This window comes from Apteryx rowi, unplaced genomic scaffold, assembly GCF_003343035.1.
Source record: "Apteryx rowi isolate R43461 unplaced genomic scaffold, aptRow1 scaffold_320, whole genome shotgun sequence".
NCBI lineage: Eukaryota > Metazoa > Chordata > Aves > Apterygiformes > Apterygidae > Apteryx > Apteryx rowi.
The window spans coordinates 92,131-114,823 of NW_020449642.1; the positions used below are offsets into that span (position 1 = coordinate 92,131).

Genomic DNA, 22,693 nt, shown 5'->3' on the forward strand with positions numbered 1-22,693 from the left:
CCCCAGGACACAACTGTATTGGCCTGGCTCCTGGACACGCGGCTGGTGGCCCCTGAACAGAGATGTTTCTGGGCTATTAAGAGGCCACTTGGTGGGGGGGGACTCATAAGCCTTGTTTTGGGCCCTGCTCTGTCTCTGTAAGCCAAGAGTTGGAGAAATTACAGCGATGGAGAGACTGAACTGATGCACGGTTTGTTCTTCCTTGCAAACAGGGAGAGAAGGGCGATACTGAGAATGCCTTGGAGGGAGGAAAAGGGGAACCTGGCCTGCCAGGCTTGCCTGGGCCCCCCGGACCAAAGGTGAGTGTTTTCCCTCTGGTGGGTTGTGAGGGACTGTGCCTGGCACAGGGTGTGTAGGGGCAAAGCTTGCATTCATCTGCACCTGGCTCTAAATACCTGCTGAAGGGATGTCTGGTACTGCACGGTGCTTTAGTTTGTTGTTTGAGATGCTGAAGGTGAGGAAATTTATGAACTGCACTTCTGGGAGGAAAATACGCTCCTTGGGTTCAAATAAGTCCCCTCTAGGCTCTGTGAGAAAACCATTCTCAGAATTAATGATGGCCTCTAGTCCCCTTGCAATACCTGAGGCAGGGTGGACACAGGGAGGCAGGACTCTGAAAGCTTTGGAGAGCTTCCTCTCCCCTTCTTCTACTTCCTCAAGAAGGAATAGCCCCAAAATCCTGCTCCTTGGCAAAGGACACCAAGAACACAAATCTGAGGTCCCATCTCAGATGTGCTCAGGGAAGAACCCCGTTTGGGCTGCACACTTACAATCAGATGCTTTCCTTCATGTTGAGTAAGCCCTCAGTGCTGGATAGCAGAGGACACCAGGTGTGAAGTCACACCAGGAGATTCCGGTTGCCCAAGGAGACAGGGGCACAGCAGGGACACTTGGGCTGGTGCAGTTCTTCCTTCTGGAAATACGGAGCCAGCACTGGAATTGCATCCTCTTTGTGTGATGATACAAACCCACCCCTTTCTCTCTTTCTCTCAGGGAGAAGCTGGTGATGTTGGCCTGCCTGGCACTGCAGGATCGCGGGGGGAAAAGGTACAGAGGGCTTCCACCCAACGCCGCGGGGGTCCTATCTCGTGGTTCAGTAGCTGCAAAATTGTTCCCACAGAAAACTTAGCTGAAATGGAGCATTTTAAAACTGAATAGTTTAGGATGCAAGCAGCAGGTGAAAAGCGGAAGGTTAAGCAGAGAAAGGGACTGGTTTTGAAGACTGGCTGTCCTTAGTAGCTGTACCTATGTTACTAAAAAGATGGAGGAACCGACCTAGCCACAGGCTGTTTCGGAGGAACAGCTCCTGAGGTTTAAGCTTGTGAAGTAATAGGCATTGCTAACAGCATGTTCTTACTCTTACAGGGGGAACCTGGTGCACCTGGAGAGCGGGGACCCATGGGCCCACGGGTAGGTGCCCCTTCACAAAGGCTTGAAGAGTCTTGGCCCTTCAAAGGGGATCCAAGGATAGTGGGACCACAATGATGGTCTTGTAGATTGGGCTTGAGCTGTCTTGGCAGATGTTTTCACCATCTTTAAAGTGTTTATAGCTGGATTGGGCAATGCCCAAGTTTGAGACAGGCTGCTTCTGCACTCCATACCCTCATCAGAAGGTGCTGTCTGTAGCTAGGTCTGCAGTGCAGCCACCTCAGGTGACTTCATAGGAGGAGGTTGGTTTGGACACTCCAGTCTGAATTCAGACCTTTGGCATATCAGTAAAGGGCAGCAGGCAGGTGTTTGGTTTGTGCCCAAATCCGGCAGTCAGCCGAGCTCCTGGATTCTGGCCTCGACTTCAGCATGTACTCACCAGACCTGCCGACTCTGAGTCATGGCATGGCGATGTGGGCTCTTTGGGCTACGTTTCCCTAGTGCTTCCTTTATAATATGTGTTTTGAAGAGTTTCGGTCAATGAATGAAAAATGGGAAACACGTGGAACTGGCGCCTCTCTCCAATGCCCCTTTTCTTTGGTAAATCACAGCTCTCGGATTACCCCATGGGAAGGGCAATCCCTCAACCCTGACTGGAGATTTGATATTTTACAGGGCCCCAAAGGAGAACCCGGGAAGGATGAAATAATGGACTATGATGGCAACATCAGTGAAGCTCTGCAGGTGAGAAACTGCCCTCCTGCCCCATGCAGTGACTGCTGGGTGCTTTACCATTTCCCAGGGGATGCAGGAAACCTGGAGTGATGTAGTTCTGCTTCCTTGGCAATAACAGCAATGAAAAGTACTTGACTGTTCTACAGTTGTTCATTTTGTAGACTCCTTGTTCATTTTGACCAGTGTTATATTAATGGAAAACAAATACAATTACCATTTCTGGGGAAAAGCTTAGTTTTCAGATGGTTGTTTCATTTTTTTTCTTGATAATTTTTTTTTAACTCTTTTTAGGAAATACGAACTTTGGCCTTGATGGTAAGTCCTTAGCTGTGTGCTTTGTGTTTTGAACAAGTAGCCAGGTGTTCATCCTAGGCAGATGGCCTGACAATTTTGGTGCTACTAAAGCATTTGCCTTTTGCTGTTGTGAGCTAGTGCTGGGGCAATGCTGACAGCTGAAGGAATAACTCATCTTACTTTCTGATCTTGGCATTTTAATAATAATCAGGCCCTTATATTACCTCTTAAAGCAGAGAAATTGTGCAGTTCAGACAGCAGGGAAGAGCAAGAGGGGGTGACCAAAGTGAAGAAAGAGGAGGCCTTGTATGCTTTGCAAAAAAGCTCATATTGGCAACCCTTGGTGGACACTTGCTGGGAAGGGAGGTGAGGGCACATTTTCACCATCGATAAGTATAAGCTTGATGTAACAGTCCTGTACAAAATAGATGAAGAGAAAGTGTATGGCAAAGTAGTTACCTGGAGACAAAAAAGGGGAGCAGTGACCCTGTTTTTCATTTCTAAGGACAGTATGACACTTTGCTGGAAAAAAAAAGCTGGATCTCTAAAATGCAGGATGATGGGTCAGGACAAGGTGGTTATAAGCAGCACTGTTTGGTAGGCCACACTGCTGTTTAGGTGAAAAAGAAAAGAAAATAATAGATGTTGTGGTCACATTCTGAAAATTAATTTTTCTTTTTTTAGGGACCCCCAGGACTCCCAGGTGTGGCTGGGCCTCCAGGGCCACCAGGACAGAAGGTATTTGCTCAGCCTAGCACTTGAATATACAAGGGGGAACTAGGAGCAGTCCAGGCAGAGTCTGTGCACACACACAGAATTTCTCTACTCGCCTTCCCCTTTAAGAAGCTGCATATGGGAATTAATCTCGGTGCAGGATTGTGTTAGTTGGGGGTTATAACATAGACTCTAGCGCTGAGGCCCTGACTGCCCATCTGGATGAATAAGGCTGGTGAAGTTCTTATGAACTCACAACATGCACTGTTTCACCAGTGTTTTGCACGCTTGCTTTCTGAGACTATAAATTATGGAAGTCAGAGTCCCTGCTGACTATTTCTGTAATGCCCATCCTTCATCATCCCAACGCCAAGCAGAAGCAGCCAGAACAGTTGCTTTCAAAGTGTCAAAATAATGATTTTTGTGCTTCAGGGTGAAATTGGTTTGCCGGGTCCTCCAGGCCATGATGGAGAGAAGGTAAGACAAGGTGTCTCTGTGGATTATTCTTTCCTTCTGTGATCTCGTCTGGAGTAAAGATCTCTCTCTCTCTCTCTCTCTCTCTCTTTTTTTTTTTTTTTTAAACTGACATTGTACAGTTGCTTTTCCCCATAAGGGGAAAAAAATACTTTTGCTCTGCAAAAATGAGTATTAAAGGTTTAGCAAAGTCCTAACCTGTAAGGAGCAGCTCGGACGGCAGGACAAACCTACTGTCCTGCCCATGACTCCTCAAATGACATTACTGGGCAGTGAAGAAGGCTCTGGGCTAGGGAGTAACTGCAGGACTAACCTTATTCTTGCCTGTAAAAGCCTCACTTTCTGTCTTGTGGATCTCTCTTAGGGACCACGAGGCAAACCAGGAGAAATGGGCCCCCCTGGCCCTCACGGGCTGCCAGGAAAGGACGGACCGCCAGGAATGAAGGGAGAACCAGGACATATTGGCCCCTCAGGAGAAAAGGGGGAGAGAGGAGAGCCGGGACAAGCTGGCTTACCGGTGAGTAAATCAGAGCGCTCAGAGCAGTGCTCTGAGTATGTCCAGGGCGTGGGCAAGGTGCTTCAGAGCCCCTCCGAGGTGACTGCTGATGTGTATAATGTGTGCCAGTGTAGATGCGAGGTCTCGGGTCCCTGGCAGTTGAGCGTTGCCCCATCTTGCTGGGGTGACATTAGGAGTTCGTATCCCCAGCTGCCTGCCCTGCTCTCTGCTGGGCCCTGGGCCACTTCCCCAGCTGCCTCAGCTCCCTGCCTGGCCTTTTATTTAAAGGGAAGCAGCAGTGTAAGCGAGCAGGCCAGGCTGTGAGCAAGGTGCCCGAGATACAGGCACGCATGCCCTCCTGGGACGGCAACTGCACGTGGTAACCGCTTAAATCCCTGCCACTAACTGGGGCAGAGTGCCTCGTCTGCCAGCTTCTGTATTGCCATGTATAGCACGAGCCGAGAGCGTTTCATGGAATGAACTTCTGCCTATCTCTGCACAGTTACTAGGATAAAACTCTGCTGTCACCATAGCTAGCTATCAGGGAGCGATTTCCGGCATGGACTCCAGCAAACCGCATAACCAGTTAGCAGTGGAATAGCCCTGGAATTAGAAGCAGGAAAGCAGTGCCCTTGCCTCCACTCTGGGGAATGGCACATCCCCAACGGCTGTCCAGGTGTTAGCATGTGCGACCATTTGGGCTCAAGAAGAGCGAAGCCCTGCATTTCCCTGGGTGTCAGAAGGCTGTTTGAACTTGTCCCAGCTCTGTTAGTGTCGTCTCTTACAACTGCCTGGTACAGTCCTGCAAGAAACACAAATCTCTCTTGATCCATAGGGTCTTGATGGCCCAACTGGAGAGAAAGGAGAACGAGGTGACCAAGGGATGCCAGGACCATCAGGATTGCCAGGTTCCACTGGACTTCCAGGACTGACAGTAAGAGTGAAAAAGACAGAATGAACTTTCACACCAGGCAAAGAGAAAACAGTGTAGGGCAAACACAAGGGGACATTTCCCAAAGTACTGAGTGTCTCAGGAGCCTCAGATCTCTATCCAGGAGTGCCTTAGTCAGGTGCTTAGGTGTCACTGAATATCTGTCAGCTCAGGTCTCCTGCAGCAGGCAAGGGTTCCTTCTGCAAGCTGCATGCAGCACACAAGCTGGGCATCTGCTCCTGTTGCTCTGTGGAGGAGCTGGGCTCCTGCAGCGCCTGCATGGCTAAGCCAGCTGAGATGCCTAGTGCTCGCAGTGTCACGCTACCGCTTGCCATGTTCCCTCTGCTGAAGGCTGTAGCACAGCAGAGACAGGCCAGGCTACTGCTGGGGAGAGGCAGGCAGAGTTGGATGGCCCTTCCCTTACACAGCCACAAGACACCACTCCCAGAAGCCTGACTCTTTGTCAGGTGCCTCATCTCGAAGTAGAGGTGCAGGAGGGACACATTCAAGCTATGTTTGCAAAACACATGCTGGGTTGCCACTCCTCCTTTGGGGAATCACTGCTCCACAACATATGGGTGGCTCACAGATGGGTCCTGATGGAGGGAGACTCTAGAGCACAGCTGGTGGTGACAAGGTCTGTTGTGTGCAGGGAGAAAAGGGAGAACGTGGGGAGCGTGGAGACAAAGGAAATCCAGGAGAATCGGTAGGTCACCTTTTGCATTTTCTTTCTGCAATCTCAGCAGCCAGAGGGGGAAGATTTGGCAGCAGTGCCACCTCCCACCCTTTTATGATACACATCCTGCACTGAGTACAGCGACAGAGTTGCCAACCATCTTTAGCTCCTGATGCCCTCATTTTTCCATTACACAAGAGTAATCTAGCTCATGGTGATCGATAAATGAATGCCTAGAGAAGAACAGAAGAACGTGGACAGCATAACAAATATTCCCCTGGGCATTTGTGGTGGAGGGATTTCCTGAACCATGCTTGCCTGGATCTAAATATACAGTAACTTTCAGTGGATTTTACTTTCATGACTTTGTCCACTCTCTCCTCAAACTCTTAATTTTTATAACATCCTGCAGCAAGGAGTTGCACAGGTTAACAGTACACTCTCTTTTTGTGTGAAGCCACCCCCTTTCATATATTTTGAAACTACTGCCTGCTAGCTGTTGACCTTGTGCTTCCTTGTAGAAACAGCTATAGTAGTGGAAGTGGACCTTTTTCTGAACAAATTTCACTGCTTTCCCTACTCTCAAATCTCTGCAACTGCCACATAACCCTCCCTAGAGTCCTCCTGGTGCTTCTCAGCTACTCTGTCCTGGATTGCTGCCACCTGCTAATGCAGTTGAGGTTTCCAAGTGTGGCAGAACTCAACTCTACCCTGTGCCCTGCCTCCCCACTGAAAAGCTCACCTGCTGAGAGCGGCATGTTATGACAGTGACTTCTCTTACATTGCTTTTTAGATATCAGGCCCCCCTGGACCCCAAGGCCCACCAGGACCTCCAGTAAGTTTTGAGTGACTCATCTGAGGAGCAAGGCACTGGGATACAGTGGGAAGTGGCTGGGGAGGGTGCTAGCTGGAGGTAACCACTGGAAACCCTGTGGGGTTCGAGCAGGAATATGCTTGGTACCAGATTTCAAAACTGCCCCTCAGGGTAGGTCAGAGCTATGATGGGCTGCAGAGGTAAAGAGAGAAGGCTGTGTTAGCGTCTGAGATGAAAGAGAAGACTGTAGAGAGACGCGATAGATGGGATTAAAGGGATCAACTGCATAAATGGTCATAATAGCAAGTCTGGCTCATTGCCAGGTTGTTCTTGGCGAGGGCTTTCTCATTACCAGGCTAGAACAGTACATGAAGTGCCCTTACGCAAATAAAAAGGCCTTTGGGCTAAGCATTTGTGCCCTCCGTGTGTCAGAAAATGAAAGCCCTGCATTGCACAGTGAACGGGGATACCTGGATTTTAAAGCAGACCCTTAAACATTACTTAATATCTTATTTCTCATCCCAAATACAGGGTCTTCAGGGCCTTCCAGGACCGAAGGTAAGGCTGTAAAACACTGAATAGTGATACTTTACTAGAGTTGTCCCAAATGCAACAGTTCCTTTCAACAACAACTTTCTAGCTCTCGAATGTTATTTTCTTTCCATATTGGTAAGAAGACAAAACCTTCTGAATACTTTCTTGAGAAGGAAATGGATTCGCAGCACTCATTTTAGGACCAAGAAAAGTGGTCATTCTCTCCTGTTTTTACCCAGAGACCTGGGAAACCACTGCCCCTTGGAAATCTTCCCATTGAAGTAGACTGCTTTGTTTGAAGGACAAAGATCTGTACAATGGGAGGGAAAGCCTGTCATACAATCCTTAAAAAAAAAAAAAAAGAGCTCTGTCTTAAAACTGGCCAAATTTTTAAACCCTGTAAATGCTACTGCAAAACTGTTCACGAACTTCACCATTGCTGGTGACTAGAAGCTTTCTAATCTCCACCTACATGTGTTGCTTAGCCTGCACCACTGGTTTGTCTGCAGTAAAGCAGTACATCTAGATGAAAACAAAATTGAGTAGAAATTTTCAATAAGATCTGCATTTTTTTCCTCTTACATTCTCAGCAAAGATTGGAAAGCATTTGTGCAATGAGAAACATGGTAGTTCTTCTGGCTAGGCTTGGCATTTAGCTGCCAGCACTACCTAGGTGCTAAAGGGGATGAGATATTTATCTTGATGGATCTTTTCTCTAGGTGCTGATTACAGATACAATTATATGACTTGCTTGTCTGTAACTAACTAGCCTCTGGTGTCTGGGAAACTTGTGAAAGATGCGGTTGTCTTTGGGGCACATGCCAGATAAAGCAGGTGAAAGCCTCACATGGCTCAGACAGGATTATGGACAGAAGTACTGCACCAATTCCTCCTTGAATGGAGGATCTGTGTAGGCTTGCCTAACAGGTGCAATTAGACATCCAGAGTGTGGAAGGTTTTGTTCCATCCCTGTAACTTGCAATAAAACTTTTTGTGATCATGAGGAAGAGAATTTTCTATCCTTTACACACATATTAGAAGTAGTTAAGACTCTTCTAGATACGTGCCCAAGCCAAATACAATACTGTAGGGTAGAATGGGCAGTGGCACATAGTTGTATAGAAACAAATTGGAGTGCTGGTAGTGTGTGCCAGCAATGTTGTGTTTTATACCTCTGCAAGAGTATAGCAACCAGACTTTTTGTTTCTGTGCAAATTTTGTACTTCTGAAATTTCCTCTGTTTAAAATGCAACAAAGATGATGTATTTGTAAATGCTTTGTGAACTGGAGTGGGGGAAAAAAACTTTGAAAACATTTTGGCTTTATTAGAATGGAATATTTCGTTTATATTGCCCTATAGTTTATACTATAGAATTAAAAAATATATATACAATTGGAAAAAGGGAAGATGAAATTATTTTTTCCCCAGATTTTAAAATGGATGGCTTTGCTCTGAAAGAAGTCTCTTTCTTTCCAGAAAAGATTTCAGTGTGACTTTTCTTTAAAACTTTTAGACATTTGTCATTCACTTCCAATGAATCCCCTTTGCAAAACCAACCCATCAGATAATTTCCAGTGACTTTACCACATATATTTAACTGATGTTCCCTGCATTAGCAGGGAGAACAATACAGCAGGCAGCTCAGTTCCCCTCGACCATCCTTAATCGTGCTCTGGGCCTGAGTCTCCCCTTATTGGCACTGATGCAAAACTGGCGCTCACAGGCGGGCTGTTTGCCTAGTTCAGGTTTTCTTCAGTTTGGGCTGAGAATCGGGCTGAAGCATTGCTCTTCCTTTGCTCCCTCTTGTCTTCTCTGCGCTGCGTCAGCGCGCTCAGAATGGAGGAATGTTTGTTATATAAGTGGTGTTATGGTGAGTTTATTTTCTGCTCCATCCTTCCTTTAGGGGGAAGCGGGGATTGATGGATTGAAAGGAGAGAAGGGTGTCCAGGGTGAAAAAGGAGACAGAGGGCCACTGGGATTACCCGTAAGTATCCAGGAAGCAAGCGGCGCTTTGCAAGCCAAACTTGCATCAGTTGTAAAAAGATCCCTCAATAAGAGGCATGCACAGGGATTTGATAGGCAAAGGGAAAGTCAAGAGAAAGAGATGGTCTATAAATAACCGTGCCTTTGCTTCTCAAACTGATAAAGTCTCAACTTCTGTACAGAACCGTCATCTTTTAGGGCTGTGAAATAGATCAGTGGTCATCTCAGTTCTTCCTGCTTCCGGCAGGCTTGGAAAAAGCAAACGGAGGCTTTCCTGTGGGCTCTCTGCAACTGCTCTTCTGGCCTTGCCCATTGCCCTGACGTGCAAAGATGTGCGAAAGGGAAAAGGACACATCTTCCCGGCAGTTTGTCCCTGGTCCAGGCTTTGTACCAAGGCTTGGGGTGGTTCTGAATGTATGTAGCCTTTGCTATTCAACACTTTCCATTGCAGAAGTGACAGGAAGAAGTATGCAGTAGAAGCAGCCTGCCGTGTTCCCTACTGTATGCACATTCAGTGACGTTGACCTGGAGTCAGTGCATCCGCTCAGCTTAGCAAGGAAGAATTTTGGTAGAGTTAGCATGAAGTTATGGGAGCTTTAGATGCAAACATGAAGACTTTGCAAATAAAAGGCACCCAGCTTATATCTGCTAAAAGCCCCCATACCCAGGGTCTGAGACTCAGCTGGCAAATGGTAATGAGTGATTGGTAACTTAGTCCTGTTCAGTCGCTCTGCCAGCCCTCAAGTTTTCTCTCTCCATAGAAAGCACTGATGGCAAAGCACCCTCTCTCCTTTTGCTGAACACACTGCCTGGAGACAAGCACTGCAAAGAGCTCATCTTGTGCACTGTGTGCCCTTGTCGTTGCTGTTGGCCTTCGTTTGATCACCCAGATCCCTTGTCCCTGGTTTTGGCTGAAATGTGCATGTCTTTGTTTATAACAGTGTTTTCTTTTTTCAGTTGTGTTTATAGCAGTTATATACCAGGGCCCGGACATGTTTCATCTAACTCTAGGCACTCAGCTGAGCTGTTTCTATCTGGCAGAAAATGCAAATTAAAAGTTTTCCATGTAAACAGCTATTCCTTGAAGTCTCTGTGTTATGAGGACAGGCTAAGGAGGTCCTTGTGACCATCTGAGCAAAAGATGCCCTGGGAATTACCCAGACAAGCTCATCAGTGTGCAGGGAGTGCCCTGGCTGGTTCTCCGGCAGTGGTGGTTGCCATCAGAAGATGGGGTCTTGTGCCTGTGTTCCTGCAGTTGGTCTCTTGACTCCCACAGTCCAGATATTACAAAGTAATTTGGCTTTTCACAGCACAGTTCCTGAGCTGTGGAGGGGAGAAAGCTTGCTCAGAAGCATCCTCACGAAAGTATTGCTGGTTGGATCAACAAAGTCAGTGGGCCAACTAAGAACCACAGTTAGGGAGCTGTTAGTAAAATCATAGAGACACGGAGAACCTAAAATCTGCCTTTGGAGCTACCAGCTCTCTTGATTAGCTCTTCAGTGCCTGATCCAACAGGCTTTGTCTGTCAAACTGTAAATGCAGTTGGAATACTTCAGTACCTGTTTGGTGCTTCTTGTTATGAAGACAGACTTTGTCAAATCCGAGAGCTGAGTCCGCTGACTTTTCATGTGTGACTTGACACCGAGCCAGAATTTCAGCGGCTTTCGGCACTGATTGCCCGCAGTAGCCTTGAGCTTTTCTGCGTACGTGCCAGACAAGCTAAGGAACTGCCGTATTCAAGCGGAGGACAACTCAGTGTATTTACATCCTACCTAAGCTCCCTCTACTGGTCGCTGCCAGAGACGAGATGCTGGGCTAGCTGGACCTTGCTCAGAACCATCCTTAAGTTTTATGGATGTGGAAGTTCAGAGCGAGAGTTGAGCAGGCAGAAAGCTAACCATTTAATCGGCTGTAACCCCGCACCGGTGATGCTGAAGGATGAGCTGCCTGTTTTGTAACCCTCCAAAACTGGGCTCTCGCCTCCTCCTTTGGCTAGGAGATGTAGAGGGGAGAAAGTCTGCAGCTGACTAAGTGTGCCCTCAGGACCTCAGTTTCTTGGTAGGAAGCTGAAGAATTGAGGATGGCCCTTCACCACGAAGGCAATGCAGGCTGCAGCTCCGCTGTCACGTTGCCCCTTTCCTCACCCAACACCCGGCAGAGTGGCTTCTTCCTCGGGGCGGTTCTTGGTGGCACAGAAAAAGAGGGAAATTTGCATTTGCTAGGAGATGTGAAAGTTGCAGGTCAATATTCTGTGTATTCAGTGTTTCTGTGTTTTTGTCAGTTTGCTTGAAAGTATCACCACCTGTCCTGGAGATCTTGGTTGTTGTTTATTGCAAGCATATGTTTGTCTCAAGTCACTGCTTCACTCACCTCTCCCCTCCCCTCTCCTTCCCCCCTCACCCTCCTCCCCGTTCCTCCTTGTCTTTTTTTGTTTTTTGTTAACCCTACCCCGTCTGTTCAGGGTGCTTCAGGTTTAGACGGCAGGCCTGGACCACCGGTGAGTCCCATTTCTCCGTTACCCTATGGTCCTCCTCCCCAGTTCTGTGCTTTGTCTTGTCTTTCCCACCACAGTCTTGTTTACACCAGGAATATCCTTCTCGTCTCCAAAGCAGGCTCGTGGGGGGTGGGGTTTAAACTTGGAGAGGGCGAGAGGGGATAAGTCACACGCTTGTCATTTTTGGTAGTGTGAGTCTGTGTGATCCTGGGATCACAGCCTATTTGTTCCGCTCCGTTATCTCCATAACAAGATGAATGAAACTTCTGCATGATGCCATGATGCCCTGTTCTGCTCCCCTCTTTATTGCGAGCAGGCTCCGTCCTTGCTTGCAGCTGTTTTGCAATGGCAGCTTTTCAGATTCGTCTTGGGCATAATAATGCCTGTGTGTTTTGTCCTGTGAGCAAAAAGCTTTGCTGTGCATCATTTTCACACCCGGCTCTTGGGGCTGCGTTGCAGTGGGCTGCAGGTATGCTTGCAGGTGCCCCTGTGGCCTGGGAGGCATCTCTCCTCGAGAAGGAGCTGCATCCAAAATACATTCTGCAAGCAGGACTAGGCATTCATGTTGGCAGCAGAACGCCGCACAACTGCAGCAGCTCTGTACCTGCTCTCTTCAGTCCCACACACCTGGGTGGGTTTTCCAGTTGACTGCATACATTTGGGAGGCAGTGACGTCTAAGAGCTGAGCAGGAAGAAGCAAGCTTCCTACCTCTTGTTGCTAACTCAGCATGAGATGACAGGGAAATAAACTCCTTGCCACTAAGCTTGCCAGTTTGTCAGATCTGGAATGAGACTAGTAACACCAACCTGGTTCTACAAAGCTTTCTGCTCTTCTTGGGCTAAAGCTGTTAAATACAGGCCAAACACTTTTAACGCATCTTAGGAAATCATGTATTGCCCATGTAGAGTCTAACTGGTCACTTAAAAAAAAACAAAAACAAAAAAACAAAAAACCAAACACCCCCCCCCCCCAAAACACCACCACAACACCCAAAACCAGATTTCCCCTTCTCAGTAGAACTGGAAATAATTCAACTGCTCTATAGCTTCTGAACAGATTCTAAACCGAATCTGAATGACAGCCAATCTGCTCCTTTGCTTTGGGAAGTTGTAGATTTATTTTTAGAAATGTACAAGCGAGATCTTGGTATATTGCATGGTCTTAAATGATCTGAAAATGATGCAAGTGTGCAGGCAATTAAAATTTCCATGACTTAAATTCTTGTGCATGAATCGAAGGAGAGCAGAGTTTTTCTCCCTTGCTCTGATGCATCAAAACTGTGTGTCCTCATGAACTACTTCTCCACCTATGTTCTGCAGATCTCTGCTTCGAAAAGTTCTCCCGATCCATAAGTCATTCCACTCAACTCAAAAGGGTTATGCTTGTGACCAAGGATTGCAGGCTCACAGTGCAAACTCGAGACCCTTTTCTTTAATGACAGAAATAAGGAACAGAAGGCAGTACTTGATCTAGGTTGCTGAATGTGAACAGGGAGAATGTGAGGCACCATCTAACGCACGGTGCTCCAGTTCAGGTTTCACAGGTGTCTATACAGGGTTGAATCTGCCTGAATCTGGCCTTGATGCTATGCGACCCTTTTCTGAGCCAGGAGGCCTATAGACTATTGTCTGTATTAAAGATGAGCTTTATCTGGGTTCACCTTTCAAAGCCAAAGCAAGTCTCGGCACTGCTAGGATGTTTGGTATGCTAGAAGGAGATGGCCCTTGTATCAAAGGGTGAGCAAAAAGACTGTTTTTTCATGTTAGCTTGGCTGAGAGCCTGGTGGAGTGGCATAAATGGCAAAAAGGGAACAGGACTTGGGAATGAATGATACCCTTCTTGATTTGCATCTGTGTATGTATGCATCTGTATTCATCTTTGCAGCATGGTGTCTTTCAACCCGCATGACTGGCTGCCTACCACCAAGTAATGCAAATTCTTTCGTTTTTGCTCAACTCAACTGACTCGAGGAGGGAGGGAGGGGAGGGAAACAAAGAAACAGAAAACTGCTTATCATATATCTAAATGGCCTTTACTCTGCTACAGCTTTCAGCTTTGTCTGTGATATAAACTGGAGAGAAAAAAATTCATACATGGGGTACTGGTAGAAATGCCAGCTGTGCCAATTGTCAAGGGATAGCTTCAAAATTAAAAATAAGGCTCTGTAAAATGGTGCTGGTGTGATCCAATGCAGCCGTTCCCACATTCCTCCAGTTGCATGTAGCAGCTTCTTCAAACCCATCACCAACCCTGAAAGCTGTAGTGGTACTAGACACCTTCTGCCATTGGACTGTCCTTCCCAGCTGTGCTTTTTCCTAAGGAGCTGCACTGTCTCATGGGCTTTAAGGAGGCCCCAGAATAAAAATGGCCTGATGTGTTTTTCTTCATACAATTGCAGGGTACTCCAGGACCAATTGGGGTTTCGGGACCAGCAGGACCAAAAGGGGAAAGGGTGAGTTAGCTTAAAAACTAACTGTACCTGCTCTGCAACTTCTTTGAAGGTAACACAGCCCCTTAGGGTACAGAAGCTCTAGGTCTTTCCAGGAGCTGGGATTTCTCCCTTCTTATGCATATAAGACCCTCAGCTGGGCCTCTGATTTTTAAGTATCTTGTTCTTGGGCTTTGAAAGGGATGTCTTTACACTTCTTCTACAATATTGCAGTAGCCATTGCTGTGCTGTCTGCCATACTGTATAGGATTGCAACTTTTTCTACTGTTTTGTCTCCATTTCAGGGCAGTAAAGGAGATCCTGGAGTTGTAGGACCAATGGGGCCAGCAGGGCTTCCTGTAAGTATGGGAGCACTTGGGATTTCTGTCACCTACAGTGCCTCCCTCCTTCCTGTGTTTGACAGCTTAAGGTGCTGCTGTAATACGGCATCTGCACTTGCAACTAGGTTAGGTAGCTCATACAACCAAAGTTATGAGCTTCAGTTTCCCAGAGGAGCAAAAGGAAGAGCTGAGTAATTTCAGAGCAGTGATTCAGAATGAGATGGATGAAGCTGACATGAAACTGTTAATTCACCTTGGTCCTCACACTACCAAAAGAAGCTCTGTGGGGCTCACGGGATATTTATTTTAATCCAAATTGCTGCTGCTGAGCACATCTGCTCCATTTACATTTCCACAGCTGCCTGCCTGCCCTCCAAATTGCTGAGAAGGCCCTGTCTTGTCGTCAGAGTGACACAAATTGCCTTTGGTTTGGGATTATTTTTGCAAAATGGGGCCATGGTCTTGGAACCTGAGCTTCAAGTGATCTTGGAGCTGCTTCATCATTAATAATGAAAGAAGGTTGCTGGTTCTTTCAGAGACTGTTTCTGCCTGAAGAAACCTTGCAGTAGTAATAATGGTGTTACAGCCTGGACGGTCTAATGGAGATAAGGAGATCTGCAGGGAAAGTTGTTTTTTGTTACCCTAAAGCAATTGATATAGATGGAAAAAATGGGCAAACTCTTGAGCAAATTTTTCTTTTTGACTGGGCATACAATAAGATCTATATGTTTTAAAATATTTCTTTTCTTACTGACGTGTTTCAGGGTTTACAAGGTCTACCTGGTGACAAAGGAATCCGGGTAAGTTACCAGGCAAACTCCTTGTATTTGATTACTAATGTCTTCACATAGCGGTAGAATGGTTGATTTCTGAGCAACCTGAAGATAGCTAACATGTAATTCTGTCTGCTAAACCTTCATATAAGTAACTTTACAAACTCGTAATTTATAAGGTGATACCTGCAGTTTATATCATCATCTAGGACATCATGGTACGCCTATCTGAAAGATACAGAGGGATTTGCTAGTGTGTTCATTGTTGCCGCAGCTCTGTTCTCACTGAAGCATGGGACTTACGGGGAAAATAGAATTAGGCCAACATGGCATGCTTTAGGAAATCCTGCTTACCCACTTACTGATGTGTGTAAGGATTCCCATGAGAATTGATTGAGGTGGAGGCAGCAGATCTTGTTACATTACTCTTAAATCCCCCCTAAAGTCTGAAAAAGAATGTTGGCCTCTAGCAAATGATCTTCCAGAGAATTTGGAAGATGGAAATTTGGACAAGATAAATTAAATTCATATACCTTAAAGAATCAGACATGGAGTCTCCTCAGGCTTTGCCCTGGATGGATGTGATTGATGAAGAGCTGGGTCCTGCATGGACAATCGATGACGTGAATGGCTGTGTTTGTCATCTGTGTTATAAAAAGATAAACATGACCAAAGCATGTATTTAAGCACCTTGCTTTTTCATCAGGCTTTCAACAACCTACAAGGAATTTCTTGTTTGTTAAAGCTCTGAATCTTTTTGATAACAACAGTTGAGACATATAGTTGAATATAATTTATATTTGCAAATATAAATGGCTTCTTCAGATTATAGTTGCTAAGACTATAATTGTATAAATACATGTCAAGCAGTTCAATATAGTGTACATGTATGTGCATGTACTCATATCACATACGCATGTATACTTTCTCTTCATAAGACTCTGGTATCACCTAAATTTATCTGAAAATATAAAGTTTTATGGTGCATGTGCACATGCAGTGATTTCACGATATGAATTTATTTGTTTTTTTATACATAGTGAATGTTCTCTGTCCTTATCACCTGCAATGTATTTCTGATCTTACTCTGCACAGATGGGCAGTTTTGAAAAGCAGTAGCCAATCGGCATCTTAAACTAGGGGAGAAAGGTCCAAATTTCATGGTAGTTCCAAAGTTCTCCCCTTTTTTAATCATTCCATTTCTGGCTTTGCTTCTTAACTTCCTCTTTGTTTCATTAAGATGCATTTTGCTTTGTTTTCTTTGTATGGCTTCTAAATAGAAAATAACCTTAACAGAATTTCTTGACTTTTTCAGTTGGTTTTTAAACTGGGTACTTTATTTAGAAGAAGGGTCTCTCACTGGCTGCAGGTGGGCCAATGGGATTTCCCTGAGTGCTCTCATAAAAGCAAATGAAAACTGGGAGAAACAGCACCTCCTGGGAGAGGAGGAGTCGGAAGCAGGAGAGGGAGTTTCGTTAGCCCCTCGAAGCACGCATGCATCTTGCCTCATTGCAACCAGTACCTTGAAACGAAAAAGTGTGAGAAACCTGAGACTGCAATGGCCTCTTTTCCCACTGAATCTTTGTGCGAGGGCTTCCCCTCGCCCCTGCTCCTCCTCACAGGCTGCGAATAGGCCCCTTATTCTTACAGGAGTTTAAATAAATAATGCAGTTGTGGTGAGGCTCCTTTCAAAACTTTTTAAAGACAGCAGCAGGCTGCATGGCACTTCAGCATTCAGGTTTCCACTCTCTAGCACGCTGAAAATGAGGAGCCACTTCATTAAGCTCCCGACCGGTTTGCCAAAATCCTCTGCAGAGCCTCGTAGGCGCCCTAGGCAGAGCGGTGCTTTCGCCATCCCGTACGCCCTCCCGCTCGGTGGGGGAACGGCGGCAGAGCAGCGCTGAGGCATGGGACCGTGGGAGCAGGCAGCCTTTTGGGCAACCCAGCTGAAAAAGTGTGAACGCTGAACGTGTGCTATCAAGCTGATGTCTTCACTCTTGTTTTAATATCTGTATTATTTTTTTTCTTGTGTCTCTGTGTGTCTTCCTTGCTCCTACAGGTCCACCTTTGTCCCCTTTATCCCTTCCTCCTCTTCTGCCTTTCTTCCCGGTTCCTTCCTCCTCCCTGCAGAGCAACCCACGCCGCCTTTTCCTGGATTATCCTTTCTGCTCCAGTGCTTGGTTCTGGGTGACTTCTCCTCATTGCCTCTCCTCTCCCATCCATTTCTCTTGCCAGCTTTGAGTTTAACATATTTTTTAAAGAGAAGAAACAGCAACCTGTGCTGCCTGAATCTATTCCTTAATTCCTTTAACCCTCCCCACAAGGACCCTAAATTCAATTCCTTGCACAGCAGCCCCTTTCCCTGTTTTACGCTCAGCAGCTTTAAGTTCCCCCGTGTTACGCAGCAAGCTTTGGGGTAGATGCAAGGCAGACACCCAACCGCAGCCCGCCCTGGCCCCGGCGGGCTGTTCTGCGTAGGCTGCATCGCCCCTCGGAGAGCAGGGGTGGCGGGAGGCCGGGACGCTCCCTGCGGTAGCTCACCTCCGCCAGATGAGAGAGGGCCGGAGGCGAGTTGCTGGCCCGCGGCTGTGCCGTGGARGACTAGCCCCCCATCGAAGGGGTCCTTCCGGGGAGCGCTGCTCGGAGCTGCCCGGAGTTACCGACGGCACGGCGCGGGCTGCCAGGGCTGTGAGCGCTTGCTTTGTCCGCTGGCCCTTTCCTACTTGGCGAGGCTGATGCACCCCAGGGCACCAGCCGGCAAGCACGCTTGTCTGAGCTAAAGCTGTGCTGCTCTGGCAGGTGGAAGCAGTTTTACACCTGGAAGAGCACAGCTTTTAAGGAAAACCTAGGAACCCCCGGCGGCAAAGACTTCCATGAAACGAGCAGTGTTATATTAAGCAGTTCAAGGGAAGGCTTTTAAAAACATTGCTGTGAATTCCTTTGGGAAAGATGATCCAGAGTAGTAAGAAAGAAAGGAAAGAAGCGAAATGGACACAGGGAGCCCAGGCCAGCAGTGCCTTGGTGCTGCAGCAGGAGGCCCTGGCTGGGGTCACCATCGCACCCCGGAGCTCCTGCGGCAGAGGAGGCAGGGACCCTCCCGAGCAGCCCCTCGGAGGGCGAGATGAGGTGTCGCTGCTGTCCGGAGCAGGGTTCCCCCTCATTTGAGCCTGGGGTGAACTGTTTTCAGCAGGTGCCTATCTCTGCCCACTGGGAGCTTATGGGGAGCTCAGAGAAGTAGTCCCCTGACAAGGGTGCTACCGCAGGAATCGCCGCGTTAAGAACGCTGCTCCGTTGGCTGACCGTAGCCCCTCCATAAAGCTCAGAGGCGCTCGCAATCCCTTTGATGCGCAGGCCTTAGAGTCTATCAGCGCGAGACCTTAGCAAGGGCTAGTGTTTATACAGCTAAGTAAAGAAGGTCAGTAGCTCCATACATTGTTTTCTTTTAAGAGCATCTTGAATGAATGAAGATTTTTCTCCTTTTAAGATGTTTCCTAAATGTTTATCATTTTTTTTAAACTATCGCTGACATGTGTTTGAAATGGATGATCCTAAAGCTTTTGTATGTTCTTTTTTTCTTGGACTAAACTATTATTTACAGGGGGAGAGGGGCAAGAAAGGCTCTAGAGGGTCTAAAGGGGATAAGGGAGACCAAGGAGCRCCTGGATTAGATGCACCCTGTCCGTTGGTATGTTCTGTTTTATCTAATATATTGCTTTAAGATTTGTTGATGGGGAAGAAAGAAGGAAATCATAACATAAATAATGGTCTCGCAAAAGTATAACACTTGGATAAGGCCCAGGCTGGTTCCCACTGCCGTCTGCGGCAAAGCTGCTTTCTGCAGTGGCAAACCACCGCTCCTTTGAGCAACCGGGCTGAGTGACCATGGTTATATTCCTTCCTCTTCAGAAGCTCACAAAGGTTTGGGGCACATGGCTGAGTGCCATGTGCCGGGAGCCCAGGGCTTTCTCCTTTGCGGATGGAGCCCTGGTTCTCCCTTGCTGCTACTTATGGCTCTTCTCTGGAAATGTTTAGTGTCATCATGTCTACATAACGCGGCGAAACCTGAATGCTGTTTTTGTTGCCTTGGACATAATGGCCAGCTGATGCRATCACCTGAGAGTGACACAGGGCACTCGAGCCACGGTACCCAGAAGGAAAACAAATCTCAGTTATTTAAAATGGGATATATTTCTGTCAAAATTTATTTTTTCTATAAATCTAGACAGATGAATAAACATGTTTACGAACATGTAAACATTTTTGTCTAAACTCATAAGTGGCAGTGAGCATGCTGCAAAAAATCTGTAGTATGGCCATAAATCCCAGGAGCACTTGTACACCATGCATCCAGAAATTTAACTGCTGGGTTTCCTTGTGAGGATAGGGACAGCAAGTGATTTCAAAAGTGAGGAATCATCATTCCTATCCTCCCAGGTTTAACTCAGCTGGCAAAGGATCTCCTGGCTTGTAGATTACAGAAAAACAGRAAGRAAACTGCTACYRCTGGTTCTGCAGAKAAACCAAAACTGAAAACAGTGGCCGTCTGTATTCTGGGTATGCAGCCAGAGTGCCCGGTGACAGTCCCAGGACACGACCGAGCCTCTCCTCCCGTGACAGGGAAGTGGCTGGCATTAACTGAAATAACGATAGTGGTTGATTTCATAAACAGGGCCTCCGAGGCTTTAAAGGCGAGAAGGGTGAGCCGGGGTTACCTGGGCTGGACGGGCTGGATGCCCCATGCCCATTGGTATGGCGTACCTTCCCTTTCCTGCATGCTTCGGTTTGCTTTGGTCTTGGTGCCTCCCAATAGCTGCATGCCCTGCAAACATCTGGCCGTTCCTTCCTTACCTGCCTCCATCCTACTTTCCTCCTACTGCTTTTGTCAGAGGACGGTCCCTACCCGCATGCGGTGATTCACAGCCGCTCTCAGCATTGCTTTGGGGTGTGCAGAAAAACTTGCCTTCACCTTTATTTAGAGCTTTATTTAGACTAATGCRTGAACACCTGCCTCTGCAGTGCCTTGGCTTTCCAGCAGTGGGCTAAAATGCTTACGCTCTTCCTTCGCTCTATTTTCAAGTGCTTGTATGTGGCTAGCACAGTCTGGCACCTCTCTGTATTACCTCAGTCACCCGGTACCTTCTAAAGGAAACCGAGTAAAAGGACAGTTATACTGCTGGTGAACCCATGAGAAATGTTTCTTTGGACACTTCAGTCCCTCCATTCCCACTAGATAATTCCTATTTGTGGCTCTCCCCAGAAAGCAAAACAGTATTGAAAAAACTTGAATCTGGAATTGACTGTTTTCTGATATCTATCTTATTCAGGTTAGTGTCCCATCTAACCCAACCATGGCAGGACAAAGGTAGTCAGGAACAAATTGCCTCAGCTGATTTCTAAGTACCACATCACCAGTTTATTCATTTACGCTGAAATATTCTGCAGAGATGCAGCATACGGTTGAGGCCCTCGCTGCCTRCAGCTGGCTTGACAGCTTCAGAATGCATTGGAACTTGTGCTGTCCTGCCCTCCCAAGCCCCATTTGACATTTGGCATGCCTAGGTCATTCCAGTCTTTATGCTCACTTAGATGTGTTTGATGCCATCTGCAAAGGATGTGATTTCAGCTGGTTCACTCAACTAGCTGTAAAAATATGTCCCAAGGAAAAAAACAATATTTCATCTGGAAGGGCTTGTTTGTTTGTTTCCTCAGGAAATTAGCCCTGAAATTGCCATTAGAAGTCTTCGTTATTTGACGGCCGTGACAAGCTAACGTTAGCGTTCCTTCCAGCATTCTCTCCTATATGTGCTTTCATTTTCTCTTGGGGATCAGTGACTGCCCATCCTGCAATGGTGACTGCTTGCAAAGTCGCTGTTGCTGCTCTGTAAATTCTGGGTAACATAAAGACACTCTCCTCCCGTTCCCACAGGTGAAATCATACTTGCCCAGCACAGTGTAAGAAGGARAAGAACCACTGAGCCATGCATTTCACCTCCCATGAATAACAGTCAGGTTTCTATGGAACAGTTTTTGGCTATACAAATCACCTAATTTTACAGGTGCAAGGATTCTACCAGTGCCCCATATAAGCTGCCTATCTTTTTTTGGCCCTACTGTCTATTAGGATTTATTCTGCATGGCCACATTAGAATGCAAACCTATTTTCATACCTATTTTTGTTAAGGGAAACTTGCCAGAAAATGTGGTGAAATAGAGATGCCCTTTTATATATATAGTGTTCTGGCATGCAAGCTAGCTCAGGAACTTGAATAAGCCTGGTTTTTGATCCAACTAGGTTAAAAGCTTAGCATCCCACTGACACATCCGTGTGCATAACTTATACGGAGTCCATGAACTAATGCTTTGTAAATCTGAGATATGTGGGTTGATACGTGGACTGACATAGTCGGTACTAACAAGCATGTCGCATTTCCGTTCGCTGCAAACTAGCCTGCAACAAACACTTCCCTGTGACCCTGGTCTTCCTTTGATCCCTGAACCATAACTCTCTGGCCCCCTGTTCCTTCGTACACCTAACTTTCCATTTCTTCCTGCGACGCACTACACCAGTCATTCCTACCACCACCGGTGTACCAATGGGAATGCCACAATTTACCCAGCAGTTAACCCATAACTGTGTTTCCGCACAGTGGAAGGTGAGGGGGGGTCCTGGGAGGAAATATCACAAGGAGACCATACCCCAAGAAATGCTTTCAGAAAAGCAATATGGTTATAGTATCACGGCAATATTCGGTTCATCGGTCCCTTGAAAGTGTATCTCGTGTAAATAGTTTCTCTCAATATACTGCGATGCCTTTGCTTCTCTGTTTTCTTTTTCCTTTCCCCTTCTCAAGTGAGATGATATGCTCTGCAGATTTCTCATGCAGTACTTGGGGAAGTAAGAACTGAGTCACTTGACCGAAGCAGCGGGTCTGCATCACGCTTTGTATAATTTCACTACCTGCAGTTGGGTTCCCTTGGGGAACAGCAACAGCCCAGCAGACACTTTTTAAAGCAGAAGGAAATCTGTTCTCCAGTATCAAAGTCCTTTGTCTGCATTTTAGTCATTGAAAGGAATAGGCACAATAATTTCTTCATCAGATTCTCTGTGCAGCCTTTTGGGTGGCAGTGACTCAGGGTTTTGCAAAAGCCTCTGAGAGCACCAAACCAAATGTCTCCAATCCTCACCATGGACACAAAACAGACTGCTTTGTTTTCAGCATGAATCACAGAATAGCACAGGCCTAGAGGGCCAGAATTACTTCCATCTGTSCCATCTCGTTGGGTTAGAAATGCCACGGGTGCTGTTAAGCACTGATATTAAGCACCAATACACTGGGGAGGGACTGACATCGAAAAGGCAGCAGACCCTGCTGCGGACGGGTGGCAAGCTAGAGCAGGACAGACACATGCCAACTACACATCCAGCCACGGACTGCGGTTTACCAGGTCCTGACAAGGTCTGTGACATGTATGTGTCCCACGTGCCTGTGGCTGRTCCCGGCTCCTTGCTGCCTTCCCGGTTTCTCGGGGAGCAGCAGCAGTGACTCGCCTCTGCGCTCCTCGGCCGACAAGGCGGGGGCGAGCACCTGCCCTGCCTTGCCTGGCCGAGTCCAAGCGGGTGCTGAGCGGGAACCCT

General features: G+C 46.9%; 1 protein-coding gene across 1 annotated transcript in view; it reads left to right on the forward strand.

Moving 5' to 3' along the window:
- LOC112968626 (collagen alpha-1(XIII) chain-like) overlaps positions 1–22,693 on the forward strand; it is an 82,262-nt gene that overhangs the window by 53,841 nt on the left and 5,728 nt on the right. Inside the window, exons 25-42 of the mRNA XM_026071059.1 lie at positions 213–299; positions 994–1,047; positions 1,366–1,410; positions 2,044–2,112; positions 2,395–2,418; positions 3,082–3,135; positions 3,544–3,588; positions 3,950–4,102; positions 4,917–5,015; positions 5,665–5,718; positions 6,482–6,523; positions 7,034–7,060; positions 8,941–9,021; positions 11,482–11,517; positions 13,914–13,967; positions 14,249–14,302; positions 15,049–15,084; positions 18,656–18,742. Coding sequence (XP_025926844.1) covers positions 213–299; positions 994–1,047; positions 1,366–1,410; positions 2,044–2,112; positions 2,395–2,418; positions 3,082–3,135; positions 3,544–3,588; positions 3,950–4,102; positions 4,917–5,015; positions 5,665–5,718; positions 6,482–6,523; positions 7,034–7,060; positions 8,941–9,021; positions 11,482–11,517; positions 13,914–13,967; positions 14,249–14,302; positions 15,049–15,084; positions 18,656–18,742 — 1,101 coding nt within the window. The remainder of the gene's footprint in view (positions 1–212; positions 300–993; positions 1,048–1,365; positions 1,411–2,043; positions 2,113–2,394; positions 2,419–3,081; positions 3,136–3,543; positions 3,589–3,949; positions 4,103–4,916; positions 5,016–5,664; positions 5,719–6,481; positions 6,524–7,033; positions 7,061–8,940; positions 9,022–11,481; positions 11,518–13,913; positions 13,968–14,248; positions 14,303–15,048; positions 15,085–18,655; positions 18,743–22,693) is intronic.